We start from the raw sequence: 15,649 nt of genomic DNA, 5'->3' as shown, positions 1-15,649 counted from the left end.
GTGTGATCTCGCGTGAGTTCGAGCCCCGCGTCAGGCTCTGGGCTGATGGCTCGGAGCCTGGAACCTGTTTCCGATTCTGTGTCTCCCTCTCTCTCTGCCCCTCCCCCATTCATGCTCTGTCTCTCTCTGTCCCAAAAATAAATAAACGTTGAAAAAAAAAATTAAAAAAAAAAAAAAAAAAAGAAGGTTGCAGGGGGTACATGGTCGGAGGGGCAGGGTGGAGAGAGACCCAGAGACCCACAGAGAGTGGAATGGAGACCTCAAGACTGAGAGAAAGAGCAGAAGCTTGAGCCTCGCCCTCCCCCCGCCCAACAGACTGCCTTTGTGCCCCAGCAGGCGCCGACTGACCCATAGCCCAGCTCCAAGGCCTGCCCTAGTCTCTCGCTCCACACACTGGCACTGCCTCCTCGGGGCGTCCCGTTGGCCACGGCCAGTGCCTCCTTAGCTGTGCGGTATGGGGAGGCCACGACCACAGGCCAGGGCACCTGGAAGGGGTGACGACAGAGTTCAGGTGGCCCGGCCAGCTACCCCCCCCCCCCCAACACCCCACCCACTCAGCAGCCCCCAGACCCGGACCAAATGGTCACTCCGGGGGCCTCTGCAGGTGTAGTGTTGCTGCCCATGTGTGGCTGCAGACGGGTGGATGGAAAAGGATTTCCGGGGCCCTGAAGGGCTCACCTCTGCCTGGGTACATGGGGAGGCTGGGGGCAGGTCAGAGACCAAAGTTGGGGGGAAGAATGGGCTGACTGAGGGAACGTCGCCAGCCTGGAACACCTGAGGGGAAAGGAAAGATCTAAGGTACACCCCCCAGCTCCTCCTCCCTCAGACCTGGGAGACTAGGCCCCCAGTCCCTCCTCCCTCAGACCCAGAGTCTGGGCCCCCAGCCCCCTCCTCCCTCAGACCCAGGAGTCCAGACCCCCAGCCCTTCCTCCCTCAGACCCAGGAGTCAGGACCCTCAGCCCCCTCCTCCCTCAGACTCAGAGTCTGGGACCCCAGCCCCTCCTCCCTCAGACCTGGGAGACTAGGCCTCTAGCCCCTCTTCCCTCAGACCCAGAGTCTTGGTCCCCACCCCCTCCTCCCTCAGATTCAGTCTCGGCCCCCAGCCCCTCCTCCCTCAGACCCAGGAGTTGGGTTTCCAGGTCCCTCCTCCCCTGGCGCCAGGGGTCTGTACGCCTTGCTCACCTGTGCGCCCTGACTCTGGGCCTCGCGCACGTAGCGCTGGGCCAGGTCGTGTGCGGCAGCCCCTCGAGCCCCCATGTCCACAGCGCCGTCCAACCCTCGACCGCCCCGAAGCCGTGCCATGCGCTCCTGAAGCCGCCTCATCGTCTCGTCCCATACGGACTCCTGGATGAGGAGCCGGAGTCCCCCCTGTGAGGAAAAGGGATGTCAGGGCAGGCAAGGTCGGGGCTGACGTTGAGGGGACGGGCCCCCACAGAGGGTGGAGACTTGGGGATGTACATACACAGATCAGAGGAGGGTCAAGGGGGGGGGGTGGCTGGGGACCCTAGAGACTCACTGAGGCCCCAAACCCGGGCAGGAAGTGAAGTTACAGAAGTTGGTGATTCAGAGTGAAGACAGAGATTGGAAAAGTAGGGACACGGATACTTAGAAAAGTGAAGAGAATCTTAAAGAACAAGAGACGCGAGCCCTCTGCAAAAACTGGAGAGCCGGGATGTGGAAAGGCAGAAATCCGACGTGCGGGAGCCCCACAAGCGCCATGGTGCGGAGACAGAATCTGAGGCACAAGGAACTGAAAATTATAGTCAGTGGAGACATGAGGCCCTGAGGTCTGGAGACGGACACGCACGATCCCCAGGACTTGGGGGCACACGAGTGCACGGGCCTCACCGCGCTGCGGTCGGACCAGGCTGCATCCACGACGCCCTCCACGGCCGAGTCCACGTCCGCTGCCTCCGTCAGCACCAGCAGCGACTCGGCCCCCAGTGCCAGGCCCAGCTCAGCACCCTGACCCGCCAGGGTCCGCCGAAGGACACGTCCTTCCTGCAGGGCCCCCGCGGGATTCAGCCGAGGGGCCTTTGGGCCTCCCCGCCACGTCCCGTCCCCCTCCCGACCCCGAAGATACCTCAACGGCTCCACAGAAGGTCACCTTCTGGACTCCAGGCTGGGAGGCCAGGATGGGGCCCAGGGAGGCAGGGCCGTTGATCACGTTGAGGATTCCTGGGAAGGAACCTAGTTCCCCTGCCAGCTGGGCCAGGAGGAGGGGTGTTGGAGAGCCTGGGGGCACCAGCACCACCACAGTGCACCCTGGGAAAGGTGGGCAGTGCAAAGATCCTGGAGTCTGGGCTCCCGGCCCCTCCTCCCTCAGACCCACGAGTCCCAGCCCCCTCCTCCCTCAGACCCAGGAGTCCGGACCCCCAGCCCTCTACTCCATCAGACCCAGGGGTCAAGGCCCCCACGCGCATCTTCCCTTAGACCCATGAGTCCCAGCCCCCTCCTCCATCAGACCCAGGGGTCAAGGCTCCCCAGCCCCCTCCTCCCTCAGACCCAGGGGTCAAAGCACCGAGATCCCTCCTCCCTCTGACTCAGGGGATAAGGTCCTCACACCCCTCTTCCCTCAGACCCACGATTCCCAGCCCCCTCCTCCCTCAGACCCAGGAGTCAAGGTCCCCCAGCCCCTCCTCCCTCAGACCCAGGGGTCAAGGCCTCCCAGCCCCTTCCTCCCTCAGACCCAGGGGTCCAGGCCCCATCAGCACCGTCCTTCTCAGACCCGGCCCATCAATTACCCACAGCCAAGGCAGGGCAAATCCTCCACATCATCTCAAGGAAGGAGAACGTGGGTGACAAGATGAGACCAATCACTCCTGTAAAAGCGAAAGAGACAATTGGGGCAGGCACTGCTGGTTCACGAGGGAGGAAGGGGCTGGGGACCAGGACTCCTGCGTCTCACCCATGGGCTCCCAGCCTGCCAGCGTCTCCTCCTGGGTGTATGCCTGGACTGCATGGCATTGGAGTAGCTGCTGGGCCAGTGGGATATCCCTGTCTCGAACCTCTCGAACGGCTCGCCCGGTCACCAGGGACTCCAGGGTCCAAAGTAGCCGCTGGTGCTTCTGGATCATCTTGGCCAGCCTGTAGAGAAAGCCAGGGGGCGAGTCATTTCCCATTGCCTCTCAGTCAGAGTCCTGGAACACCCCCTACATACCTGGACTACAATCCCCATGATCGCCTCCACCATTTACCAGAGGTGAAGAGCACCAAAGATTTATGGGAAACGTAGTCCGAGAAACACAAACCCCGAGGGTGCCTTTTGCAGATCTCGGCCGCCCGCAACCCCCGAAGGTGCTGAGAAATTGGAAATTCAACCTTTAATCTCAATTGCATTTTAGAAAATGGAATGTTGGTCTCTAATTGCTCCAAGAGTATGATGGAAAACGGGTGGTGCTGAGGCTCCAGCAGCCCCAATGAACTGCCAGGAAAATGGGGCCTCGATGAGGCCCGAGGCTATTCTGGGAGACAGAGCTTTGTCATTACTAGTCCTGGTGGATGGATGCTTTAGCTGCTACAGGCTCAAAGCATGCTGGGAATGTGAGCCTTAGCTACGCGATCAATTCCGCGAGACATCGAGACATCGGGAAATAGAGTCTTTGTTCCCAGAGTCTCAAGTGGTTGCTTGAGGCGCTGGCAGGCTGGGAGCCCATGGGTGAGACACAGGAGTCCTGGTCCCCAGCCCCTTCCTCCCTCGTGAACCAGCAGTGCCTGCCCCGACTGTCTCATTCACTTTTACAGGAGTGACTGGTCTCATCTTGTCCCCCACCTCCCAAGGTCCACAACTCAACCGCATCACCTGGTCAGGTACTGGGCCCGAGAGGCTCCAGGGAGTCCGCTCCAGTTCTCCCACGCAGTCCTTGCTGCCTCCACGGCTGCCGCCACATCCTCAGCCTGTGCCTGGGGGCAACTGGCCAAGTTCTCTCCTGGGGAGATGAATGGAGGGACCCCAGATGTGCCCCCCCAGGCAGTAGAGCTGCTCCCCAGCCCCACTCTATTATAAATATTTTGGTTGTAGGGGCGCCTGGGTGGCTCAGCCAGTTGAGCATCCGACTTCAGCTCAGGTCACGATCTCACGGTTTGTGGGTCGGAGCCCCGCATCGGGCTCGCCGCTGTCCGTGCAGAGCCCGATTCAGATCCTCTGTCCCCCTCTCCCTCTGCCCCTCCCCTGCTCACACGCTCGCTCGCTCGCTCTCTCGACAATAAATAAAACGCTAAAAATATATAAATATATTAATCAAGGAAGGGATCTTGGTAGACACTGACTTCAAAAAGCATCCACAGGCACTTGGAGCTATTATTTGGATGACTTTAACAGGAAGAGCCAGAAATCTTGGGCTTCTCCCCACACTGGCTACTTCCTGCCTTCAGGGCCCTGAGCAAAGAGAATGGGGTGTTGTTGGTAGATACGGCTGGGGATATGGATGCCTGCCTCTCCCTCCCCGAACAACCGGGGGACACTTCATACCTGTGATAGGATCCCGGCAAGGTACTGAATTCCTGTGTTCCGGCTTTAGCCACTTTCCATTTACATAGTGACCCAAGTGCCGGTCTTGGGTGTCCAGCCAGGCCTGGGGGAGGCAAAGACAGTTTAGGACAACGTCTGAGAGGCAGCTAGGGGAGTTCAGTCCCTACCTAGGGTCCTCTGGGAGGGGGACACTTGCACCCCTTCGCCCCACCTGCCAATTCTTTGCCGGTGTGGCAGGAAAATACACATAAACATAAGATACATGTACCAAATGGAGCGCCTGGGTGGGCTCAGTCGGTTGAGTGTCTGGCTTCGACCCGAGTCACAATCTCACGGTTCGTGACTTTGAGCCGAGCATCGTGCTCTGCGCTGATGCAAGAAGTCTGCTTTGGGTTCTGTCTCCCCCACCCCCACCTCTCAAAAATAGATAAACATTAAAAAAAAAACAAAAACAACATGGAACATAAAACCCACCATGTTAACCATTTCAAGGCGTACAATTCAGCGGCATGTGGTACGTTCACAATGTCGTGCAACCATCATGACCTAGTTTCAGAACATTCTCATCCCCCCAAAACGAAACTCGGCATCCATCAGGCAGTCACTCTCTCTTCCTCATGCCCCTAGCCCCTAACTGCTAATCTGCTTCCTGTTTCTGCGGATTTGCCTTCTCTGGATATTCCACGTGAATCGGGACCCCACAACACATGGCCTCTTTGGCTGGCTTCTTTCACCCAAGATGGTGGTTTGCTTTTTAAATTTCTTTTTTACTGATTACTTATTTCTGAGAGAGAAAGAGAGAGAGAGAGAGAGAGAGAGAGAGAGAGAGAGAAAGCGCAGGCTGGGGAGGAGCAGAGAGAGAGAAAGCCCGAGGATCTGAAGCAGGCTCTGAGCTGTCAGCACAGAGCCCAATGCAGGGCTCGAACTGATAAACTATGAGATCATGACCTGAGCCGAAGTTGGATGCTTAACCGACTGAGCCACCCAGGCGCCCCCAACATGGTGTTTCTGGAGCTCATCCAAGTTGTAGCACGTATCAATCATTCCTTTTTGTGGCTGTAGGACATTCCGTTGTCTGGAGAGGCTACGTTTTGTCTCTGTTCATTATCACTTGACACATTCCGTTTGTTTCAGCCTTCTGGTTACTGCGCACAGTGCCGCTGAGGCAGCTTCCCGTACCTGATTTTGTCTGAACACCCGCCTTCACTTCTTTTAGGCAAATGTACCCAGGAGCGGAATGGCTGGGTCATATGGCAACTCTCTGGGTAACCTCTTGACGGACCACCAAACTGTTTGCCATGGTGGTTGTGCCATTTTACGTTCTCACCAGCCACACGTGAGGGCTGTCCTACTGACTTTGACATGCGGCTTCATAAAACCCATTCTCCTGGGGCGACTGGGTGGCTCAGTCAGCTGAGCGTCTAATTTCAGCTCGGGTCGTGATCTTGAGTCCCCGGGTTTGAGCCCCACGTCGGGCTCCGTGCTGACAGCTCAGAGCCTGGAGCCTGCTTTGGCTTCTGTGTCCCTCTCTCTCTCTCCCCGTCTCTCTCTCTCAAAAATAAACATTAAAAAGCAAAACAAGGGGCGCCTGGGTGGCGCAGTCGGTTAAGCGTCTGACTTCAGCCAGGTCACGATCTCATGGTCTGTGAGTTCGAGCCCCGCGTCGGGCTCTGTGCTGACCGCTCAGAGCCTGGAGCCTGTTTCCGATTCTGTGTCTCCCTCTCTCTCTGCCCCTCCCCTGTTCATGCTCTGTCTCTCTCTGTCTCAAAAATAAATAAACGTTGAAAAAAAATTAAAAAAAAATAAATAAATAAAAAGCAAAACAAAACAAAATGAAGCGAAACAAAACAAAACAATCTGTTCTCCTCCATGCAGAAGTGTCCTCAGGTGAACTTTTCTAATACTCAGGGAACCTGAGACAATTCAGCTGTATTACCAGACAACAATGACCCCTGAATGGTCCACTGCACCTGAACGGGACAACTGGGGACACACCCTAAATATCCAATGGGAAGCCAGGGCACTGAGGCTGTCTGGAGTTGTCTGCATTCTTTTTTTTTTTTTAATGTTTATGTATTTTTGAGAGACAGAGAGAGCATGAGCAGGGGAGGAGCAGACAGAGAGGGGGACAGAGGATCTGAACTCTGAAGCGGGCTCTGTGCTGACAGCAGTGAGCCTGAGGGTGGGGCTCGAACTCACGAACCGGGAGATCGTGACCTGAACTGAAGTCGGACGCTCAACCCACTGAGCCCCCCCAGGTGCCCAGAGTCCTCTGCATTCCTGTGATGGGGCATATACCTTGGGGCGTACAAGACTCTGGAAGCAATGCCCATGACACTGTATTAGGCACCATCGGGTTCTTTTTGGAAGGTGGGGTTTCTAAGCCGGGTAGTCCCTGCACCCAACCGTGTGATGGCATTCCCTCCCCCCTCGGCGGCCGCCACTTAGAGGAGCAGTGTGGACCCCCAGTGAAGACACAGGCCCCACAGGTGCAGCTTCTTGGGCTGAGTCCCAGGCGCGGCACGTAGGCATTGCCAACGGGGCAGCAGTGTGTGGATTCGAAACCCGGTTCTGGGACTGAGCGGTGCAACCTTAGCCAGGGTGTTATCACACTCTGGTCCCCGCAAGGTCATCTGAAAGATGGGGATAATCCCAGCCCCTCCCTACTTCACAGGGTTGTGGCGAGGATGAAATGGATCAATGCACGTGACACGCTGAGAGCAGCACTGCGTAAGACTTGCTCTTAATCTCTCCCTCCACGTCTGCTTCAGATTTCTCTCCCTGCTCCTGTCCCTCCCAAAATCCTCGCTAAATCCGAGTCACGCTTCCCATTTTTTCCTTCCACAGATGTTCTCTCTCTTCTCTTAGCATCCCAAATGCCCCATTCTCCTAATCTTTCTCTTACCCTGCCAACTGGCTCTTCGTATGGGACTGGAACACGAACGGTGAGATCATGACCTGAGCCGAAATCAAGAGTCAGACGCTTAACAGACTAAGCCCCCCAGGCACCCTGACATTGGATGATATTAAAGAATGACCCCTAGGGGCACGCCTGGCTGGCTCACTCAGTAGAATGTGTGACTCCTGGTCTCAGGGTTGTGAGTTCCAGCCCCACGTTGAGCGTGGAGCCTACTTAAAAATATTCAAAAAATTAAAGAATTGGCTGCTAGTGTGAAGTGCGAAAAATGGCCAGGTGGGTTATGTTATCAAGTGAGTTCTTATCAGTTAGAAAAAAGGATTCAAATATTTATGGGAAGATAACATGACATCTGGGATTTAAATCATTCCAGAAAAAAAGAGAAAACCAAAGAATACAGCTCTGGCCCAAATGTTGACGATTCCTGAAGCTGAAGTAAACAGCAATTCATAGTATCAAGTTCTCTGTGGAAGTTTGCAAATCCCCCCCTCCCAAAGAAAAACAAAACCCTAAAAGAATGTCTACGGGGTCCTGGCAGGTCACGCTAGTGTGAGAAGAGGGCCTGGTGGAGACTGGGAACTCACAACTTGCCTAAAAAAGACAGTCACTATTGGATCCAGATGATTTTTGTCAGGGAATGTGAGCCAAACATTGCCAAATTTTGGGATTTTATTTTCAAAAGAAGCTGGAATCCTGGGATGTTTCCATGGAATTAGTTGACCACGAATTCACATTTTCAAAAATAAAGTTCGGGCCAAAGAAAACAATTTGTTGGATGAATCGGGCCCACATGTTGTAAGGTTGAGACCTTTGCTTGGGAGGCTGTGGGGGAAAACCGTGAATCCGAGGGTTCAGGTTCAAATCTCAGCTTTACCTATTTTCAACCGTGTTGGCCGTGGGCAAATTACTTACCCCCTCAAGCCTCCGTGTGCTATCACTAAAAGGATGACAACCATCCCCTCCCACAGCTGTTCTGGGGATTAAAGGAGATCACACTGAGCACAGAGGCTGGCACATAGAAAGCACCCAGTAAATATAAGCTATTTCTACATTATTGCTATTTCAGTATATTCCATCTCAAGCCCACCTTCAAGTGTGGGAATTCTGTGTGCTCTGTCCCAGATCATCACTCCCACCGTCCAATGGTCCTACGGTGGTGACTCCCAGGTCCCCGTCTCCAGTCCTGAAAGGCTCAAGCCCAAGTAACATCAGACTCCTGCACATAACTCAAGGCTGTCCCCGGGTCCCTCACACTTTCACCATGCGATAATCACGCTCAGGGTCTTTCCTTGCAACTCTAGTCGTCCTGGGTTCCTCCCTGGTGGTGGTGGTGGAGGGATGGAGACACAGCTGGACCCCAGGCATTGCCCTTGCCCTCTCAACTCCTCAAACGGTTCCCCTGCCTCATCCCCTCCTATCCACCTTATCCATTTTCACAGCGGGCTCCTGGCTCTGACCTCATCTTCTTCCACTTGGACCACGGTTCTAGACTCCTCTTCTCTCCTTGAAGAGAAGCCCAAGCTTCTCATTCCTGGGTGCTAGAAGACCCTGTGCGATCACGAGAGCCCCAGTGAGGGAATTCTGAGGGGGCTAGGTAATTACAGGATATTCGAGCCACCCTACTTCTCCGTAAGAACCACAAGAGGTTCTGGGGGACCCTGAGGGATCAGAGAAGTCTCATGAGGATTTGAAGAGGCCCTGAAGAATCACGGGAGCCCCATGGGGGGTATTCTGAGATGGGTGAGGGGGTCATGGGAGCCCCATGGGGATATTCTGGGGGGTGTAGGTTAATTACAGTTTAGTTCTGATGTATTCTGGAGTTCTGAGCTCACAAGATCCTAGGAGACAGTCAAGTATTGGTGGGGGCCTTGAGGAATCCCGGGACTCCATGGGAAGGGGGGGGGGGGACTCAGGATCATGGGAGCTACAGGATGTTCTGGGGAAGTCTATGGGGCTTCTGAGGGTCCTTGGAAGATCAAGGGAGCCCCACAGGAATTTCGAGTCCCGGGGGATCCCGGGAAGTTCTGAGGGGGCTGGAAGAATCACGGGAGCCTCCGGGGAATCCGAGACCTCGAAGGAATCGGGGAAACGCCATCCCAAGTAGGTACCAGGGAGCAGGAGAGCTACTACCAAACAACGGAAGAGGATCCAGGCTTAAGAAGAAGCAACCGCAAAGGCTTAAGGGAATGCCCTTCTAGGGTGGGTCCCAAGGGGTGGCGAGAATCACGGGAACCGAGAAGGGCGGAGCTGCTGAGCTGCCGCGGTGGATCACGGGAGTCCGCGCGCTAAACTGGACCTGGATGCCTGGTTGGGGGGGAGGGGGCGGGAATGGGCAGCGCTGAACGGCAGGCCCTCACCAATGCGCATGCGTGGCTCTCAGGCACGGGTCCGTACTCCAGCGTGGTGAAGATCTCTCGGGTGCTGCGCTGTGCGTGCGTCGCAGCCATCACTCGCCCGGACCGCTTTCCACGAAGGAGTGCGGGGCGCTCTGCCCAGAGGAACCTTGAGGTCGAAGGGCGACACCGCCCCCTCCAGCCCAAAGGGCGGGGCTACAGGAGATAGAGCGTAACCCCACCTTAGACCCGGTGGCCCCGCCCATGCCCTCCAAGCTGGGAAGTGTAGTTTGGAGCATGCGCAGTCCTCAAAGTGGGGGCGGCGGGGAACCGAGATGTGGGCGCCTGGCCGGTAGTTAGGGGTGCTCCAGATTTAGAAGAATGACCGTGTGGTTCTTCCCGCCACCCTTTTTATACTGAGGACAGGAAGTATATTTAGTCCGAAGTGTATTTACTAGAGAATCGAATCTAGCTCTGGGACGAAGCGATAGTTCATAGATCAGAAGGGAAGCTTTTACGATGGACACTGAAATGAAGGTTTTGAAAGTGTGCCAGTCTGGACTGCCCCGTAGTTTGGCTAGATGTTGTTGGGAAGGAGAAATACGGCTTTAATCGGCACAGGAAGTGTGGCATTTAGAACCTAGGTTCAGGATTTAGTTTTGATTGGTTGAGGTGAGAGGCGGGGCTTAATCCTTAGATTATGATTGGTCGGAACGTAATGAGGTTGCAGGATTGGTGAATGAGCTTTTGAGGCAGACGGAAGCGTGGTCGGCCGAAGTCCTTGGTTACACAGTGACTAGAAGCGTGGCTGTCATTTACATAGCACGTAGGACGTAGAGAGCATCTGGAAATATTGGCTCCAAACAGATTTGACAGCCGTATCTGGTCTGAGTGGAATTACAGTTTCAGGACAGATTCTTAGACTTTCATACGGAATAGTGGGCACCAGGAGCCGGGGGTGGGTCTGGCAGCAGGCTCCACAATTCGCATCCTGGAGAAGGTTCCCGCTCACGTCGGAGTTACTGAGGACGCCTAGGTCTTTTCCCCAGGGCCATGGCGGACTCGAAGCTGCTGGTGCCCGACCTAAGCGAGGCAGAGAAGATGGGCGCTGAGACCATGCGTTTCGAGGAGCTACTGCGGCAGGTGCGGACTGACCGGCCTCCGGGTCCTGGGTCCCTGGGTATTCTGGGGATGTGTGTGTGTGTGTGTTGTGTATATGTGTGTACGCCCGCGGGTGCTCTGAGATGGGACTACATTCCCAGAAGGCACTACGTGGGATTGTAGTTGGTTAGCTCCAAGTTTGCTAGGATCTGGAAGAAATGCAGATGGGGTTGGGATTGTTCATAGGGGTCCTCAAAGGAGGAGAGGGACATAGTATGTCTTATTCTGCTCATATCTCACATGCACAACATTTCTCCATAAACTTTTGAAGAACAAATGAGGGTCTGATAGCATAGACACCGTGACTGGAGGGTGTTTTCCTTCACACAGGCCTCCAAGGAGCTCCAGCAAGCCCAGACAAGCAGACCAGAATCCACACAGATCCAACCTCAACCTGGTAAGAAAGACAGAAAGCCAGAGAGAGAGGGATTGAGTCTCAGAGAGAGGTGGACAGAGACTGGGGGCAGGGGACAGAGACAGAGGAGGCAGGAGAGAGGCAAAATAATGGAGTATAGAGGTCTTTGGCAGGGAGAGGGGGAGGGACCAAGAGCTAAAGAGAGAAGGAGGAGGACAGGAGTGACTGGGGGACAGACTCAAAGATAGAAGGAGAGTCAGAGATCCCAGGAATGGGGAGGGGAGCAGGCCCAGAAAGCAGAGGACTGAGACTCAAAGCAGGGACAGATCAAGGGAAGGACAGAGACGCACACAGAGGCAGACATCAGGACAAACCCATTTCCACCAGGTTTCTGCATAAAGACCAACTCCTCCGAAGGGAAGGTTTTCATCAACATCTGTCACTCTCCTTCCATCCCTCCTCCGGCTGATGTGACCGAGGACGAGCTGCTTCAAATGCTGGAGGAAGACCAAGCCGGGTTTCGCATCCCCATGAGCCTGGGGGAGCCTCATGCAGAACTGGACGCAAGTCAGTGCCCTCGGGGGACCCAGGAAGCTAGCTCCCTGGGTCCTTTCTTCCCTAGGATCCAAGATCCAGGGCCCAAGATCCCCCTCCCCCCTTTCCCCCTAGAAATCTGGCCCCCTTTTCCTTGTGACACAAACCTAACCTCCTGGGCCTCCAGTGCCTGCTACACGGGGTAGTTCGGTCCTCGTTCTGCCCACCTGGCCAGGCTGGCACTTCTCCCTGCCCTACCCCACAGTGAGGGAGAGCTGGGGGGGTGTCCTCATTAGCTGGCCAGACCAGCTCTCAGTCTTGTTCCTGTTTCCTTCTTCACTCTTCTCCCCTGTCTCTGTCTCTCTGCCTTGTCTCACGTGTCTCTGTTGAGTTTCTGTGTCTATGTTGCTTGCTTTTTCAATTAACGTATGTCCCCTGAAGCCTCCTGGGACCAAGCTTTGGGCAGTGCCCTGGGGAGTAGGGACTGAGCCAACCCAGAACTTGCCCTTGAGAGACTCCTAGTCTTAGGTGAGGGCAGAGAAGACAGATGCGATTTCATTATGGTGTGATCTTTGCTGCTCTGGAGTTGGAGGGGGGTGGGCTCTTTACCCGAACTGAGGAGTCAAGGAAGGCTTCCTGGAGGAGGTGGCAGGTATAAGATGCAAAGGAACCGAAGGAGTGTGTCAGGCCAAGACACAGAAGAGGGTTCTAGGCAGAGGGGACCGAGGAGTCCAGAGGCTGGAGAGAATGGTTGAATTGGATTGGTCAGTAATTGAAAGAGATTGGAAGAAATTTAAAAGGACGAGGTCCCCAACAGAGAAGTGAGCTTCTCTTCAGGTGGGAGGAGCTGACCACACAGGGCCTCCAGCGCCAAACTGAAGGACACAAACCTTCGTCTGGGGCGCTGGGGAGCCATGGGAGGGCTGTGAGCAGGGAAGGGGCAGGGTCATTGCTGGGATGTGGTGGGAAAGGACCAGAACAGTAGAGAGGAGGCTGGTATGACTGGCAAGAGCCCTCACTTTCTAGTTGTCTCTGGGTCTTTCTGGTTCGTGTGGCCGCTGTCCTTTATCGTTTTTGCCTCGTCGTTATCTGGGCGGTGGGGTTCCTACCGAGGGCTGGGGGTCTCACCCCCTTTCTCTCCCCACAGAAGGCCAGGGTTGTACCGCCTACGACGTAGCGGTGAACAGCGACTTCTACCGGAGGATGCAGGTTGGGGGCGGGGCTGCGGGTGAGGCCTGGGCTGGGGCCTCTCCCTCCATCCCGAGCCCTCCGGCAAATCTCCCCCTCTCACTTCTAGAACAGCGATTTCTTGCGGGAGCTCGTGGTCACCATCGCCAGGGAGGGCCTTGAGGACAAATACAGTCTTCAGCTGAATCCAGGTGAAGGGCGTGGCCTGCACTAGCGGGGACTCGGGGAGCCAGAGCAGCTCGGGGACAGCCCTTGGAAAAGGTGGTGCTGGTGTGGGCAGGGATTGTTTTGGTCCCTGGGCTGCGGGTTACCGGGAGAAGGCGGGTTACAGGGAGGTGAGGCTTCCCAAGGTGGGGGTGGGGGTGGAGATGGGACTGGCCCAGGAGCCAGATAAGGGGCGGGGTCTGGAGAGCCAGAGGGCGGAGCCAGGAGCACCTCTGGCGACAGATCCCGCCCCCACATGCCCCTAGAAGGGCGGGGCTAAAGTGGGCAGATTTCCTGAAGCCGAGCTCGGGGGTGTGGCCAGATCCCTGGCATCCTGGGAGGGGCGGAGACTTTCCCCTGAGGCTCTTGCTGCGTGGGGACCGCTAGGAAAGCCAAGGGAACCCGCGCTTGAGCCACCTTTGACCCTGAGCTTCCTACTCACAGAGTGGCGCATGTTGAAGAACCGACCTTTCCTGGGCTCCATCTCCCAGCAAAATATCCGCTCCCAACAACGCCCTCGGATCCAGGAGCTGGGAAACCTGTACACTCCCGACTCCCCGAGACCTGAGGAAGGGTGGGCCTTCGCTGGGTTCTGTCTCTCTCATGTCTCCCCAGTAATTTTTGGAATCCCTCCCTCAATCCTGCCTCCCCATAGGAGGCGGTGTCCTGGGGCCCTGGGAACCCAGAGGGGGGGAAGCAGGATGGCCACTGAGAAGGCTCCCGGAGGCAGCAGGGTTTAGAGGAGGGAGAAAGGGAAAGAATAGCCTTGGCAGAGGCCTAGTGGACTCTCCTCAGTTTTGGGTCTTGGTCTTTCGCAGCCCTGAGAAGCCTCACCTGAACCTTTGGCTGGAAGCCCCTGACCTCCTCTTGGCTGAAATTGACCTCCCCAAACTGGTGAGTGTACCTCTGACCAGAGTGGGAGAATGAGGTCTGGAAGGGTTGGGGTCTCCGAGGGAGAGTGAGCTGGGCATATGCAGACAGCGCTGAGCCTGGAGCCTGCTTTGGATTCTGTGTCTCCTCCTTTCTCTGCCCTTACCCTGCTCGCGTGCTGTCTCTGTCTCAAAAATAAATAGACATTAAAACAACAACAACAACAACACACAAGGCTTTTGTTCCTGGTCCATATTGTTATTGGCCTATTGCTGGGAACGGAAGGGTGGGCTCACTCCATCAATATTCCCAGGATGGAGCTCTGGGGCTGTCGCTGGAGATTGGGGAGAACCGGGTAGTGTTGGGGGGCCCCCAGCAGCTGTACCATCTGGATGCCTATATCCCCCTGCGGATCAACTCTGAGGAGAGCAAAGCAGCCTTCCATAGGAAGAGAAAGGTACCTGGGGAGGTAGAGGGAGGTGTGCAGGGGGAGCGGGGACGCTGGGGAGGCCTGGGCTCCTGGTCCTGAATCCTTAATCTGTTTCCCGTCTCTCCTCAGCAATTGATGGTGGCCATGCCCCTCCTGTCGGTGTCTTCTTGACCTGCTTTCTTTCTGTGCTTCTAAGTGGAGAGAAGAGGCCGGTGGCTTCTCTAAAATGGAAATAAAAGATGTTTGCTTTTGTTCTGTGTCTGGCTAGGAATGCACGGGGAGCGGGAGGGAAAAGGGACATTGGACCGTGTCCTGGAGTCACAGAGAAGTCACTGTCCCCGCTGAGGCCTCAGCCTCTCCCCACCAGAGCCCCTCCCTGGCCGCCAGTCTCTCCCGTCGTGTTGCACACGGTCCCAGAGCCGACCCTCCCCTCTCCACTTCAGGGGTCCTTGGCTCCCCAGGGTCCCAGGAGAAGGTCCCAGAGCCCCCTGCAGCGCAGCACTCCAGGCCATGTGTGGTGCGGTCCCCTTTATGCTTCATTTTCTCCCTGTCCTTCCTGTCACTCAGTCCCAGCACAGTGAATGGTGTCCTGAGCACACCTGTGTTTTGCAGCCTCTCTTTAGTTTCTGCTGTACCTGCCCCCCCCCCCCGTGGTGCCTCGACAAAACCACCAGAATTTTTTTTAATTTTAAATTAAAAATTGTTTGATTTTTATTATTTTTGAGGGAGAGCGAGAAAGAGACGGCGTGAGTGGGGGAGGGACAGAGAGAGAGGGAGACACAGAATCCCAAGCAGGCTCCAGGCTCCGAGCTGTCAGCACAGAGCCCGTCGTGGGGCTCGAATTCACGAATTGCGAGATCGTGACCTGAGCTGAAGTCAGATGCTCAACCAGCTGAGCCACCCAGGCGCCCAAACCCAGGGAATTTCTAATTGTCTTGCCCTCCCAGGGGGCCTTGCCCAAGTCCATTGGTGATCCGATGCATGCCATCATCTCCAGCCTCCCCTGCGTCTCGTCCTGGAACAGTGCTTCATGTCACAATCACACAAAACTGTGTCCCACTTTCCAACTCGGCAAGCACCGTTTCCTGTACCGCGGACACTCCCAAAGTCGTCCCTTTCAGTGAACTTTCTCTGGGAAGCTTTTCCAACTTCCAGCTGTCTCTGGTCTCCCCTGGCTGAGTTAGAA

The 15,649-nt window shown here is 55.8% G+C and overlaps 2 protein-coding genes across 3 annotated transcripts in view; one reads left to right on the top strand and one right to left on the bottom strand.

Moving 5' to 3' along the window:
* Positions 1–9,863, bottom strand: part of ALDH16A1 (aldehyde dehydrogenase 16 family member A1) — a 16,123-nt gene extending 6,260 nt beyond the window's left edge. Inside the window, exons 1-10 of one of the 2 annotated variants that reach the window (XM_040457739.1) lie at positions 9,746–9,863; positions 4,472–4,574; positions 3,803–3,929; positions 2,909–3,087; positions 2,745–2,822; positions 2,084–2,265; positions 1,849–2,001; positions 1,183–1,368; positions 679–774; positions 349–485 (exon numbers count right to left, since the gene is read on the bottom strand). In XM_040457739.1, the coding sequence (XP_040313673.1) occupies positions 349–485; positions 679–774; positions 1,183–1,368; positions 1,849–2,001; positions 2,084–2,265; positions 2,745–2,822; positions 2,909–3,087; positions 3,803–3,929; positions 4,472–4,574; positions 9,746–9,835 (1,331 nt within the window). In that variant the 5' untranslated portion in view covers positions 9,836–9,863. Of the gene's footprint in view, positions 1–348; positions 486–678; positions 775–1,182; positions 1,369–1,848; positions 2,002–2,083; positions 2,266–2,744; positions 2,823–2,908; positions 3,088–3,802; positions 3,930–4,471; positions 4,575–4,945; positions 4,973–9,745 lie in introns of those variants that run through there. The other variant, XM_040457740.1, reaches the window with a different exon arrangement.
* On the top strand, positions 9,785–14,715 carry PIH1D1 (PIH1 domain containing 1). The gene is made up of 10 exons (XM_040457747.1): positions 9,785–9,896; positions 10,771–10,864; positions 11,213–11,279; positions 11,625–11,804; positions 12,919–12,980; positions 13,069–13,150; positions 13,608–13,737; positions 13,982–14,057; positions 14,347–14,490; positions 14,593–14,715. Exons 2-10 carry the CDS (start codon positions 10,775–10,777, stop codon positions 14,632–14,634), a joined length of 873 nt encoding a protein of 290 aa, XP_040313681.1. The 5' UTR covers positions 9,785–9,896; positions 10,771–10,774; the 3' UTR covers positions 14,635–14,715.
* The last annotated feature ends 934 nt before the right edge of the window (positions 14,716–15,649 follow it).

Source organism: Herpailurus yagouaroundi, unplaced genomic scaffold (genome assembly GCF_014898765.1).
Source record: "Herpailurus yagouaroundi ecotype Mexico unplaced genomic scaffold, PumYag 220, whole genome shotgun sequence".
NCBI lineage: Eukaryota > Metazoa > Chordata > Mammalia > Carnivora > Felidae > Herpailurus > Herpailurus yagouaroundi.
This window is presented reverse-complemented; position numbering and strand designations above follow the sequence as displayed.

What these genes read in the sequence shown, in the direction of transcription:
- PIH1D1 (XM_040457747.1), top strand. Translation starts at nt 10,775, where the DNA reads ATGGCGGACTCGAAGCTGCTGGTGCCCGACCTAAGCGAGGCAGAGAAG. An exon ending in TCATGCAGAACTGGACGCAA is followed by an intron (nt 11,805 to 12,918) that starts GTCAGTGCCCTC and finishes CTCTCCCCACAG; the next exon opens with AAGGCCAGGGTTGTACCGCC. An exon ending in AAATTGACCTCCCCAAACTG is followed by an intron (nt 14,058 to 14,346) that starts GTGAGTGTACCT and finishes CAATATTCCCAG; the next exon opens with GATGGAGCTCTGGGGCTGTC.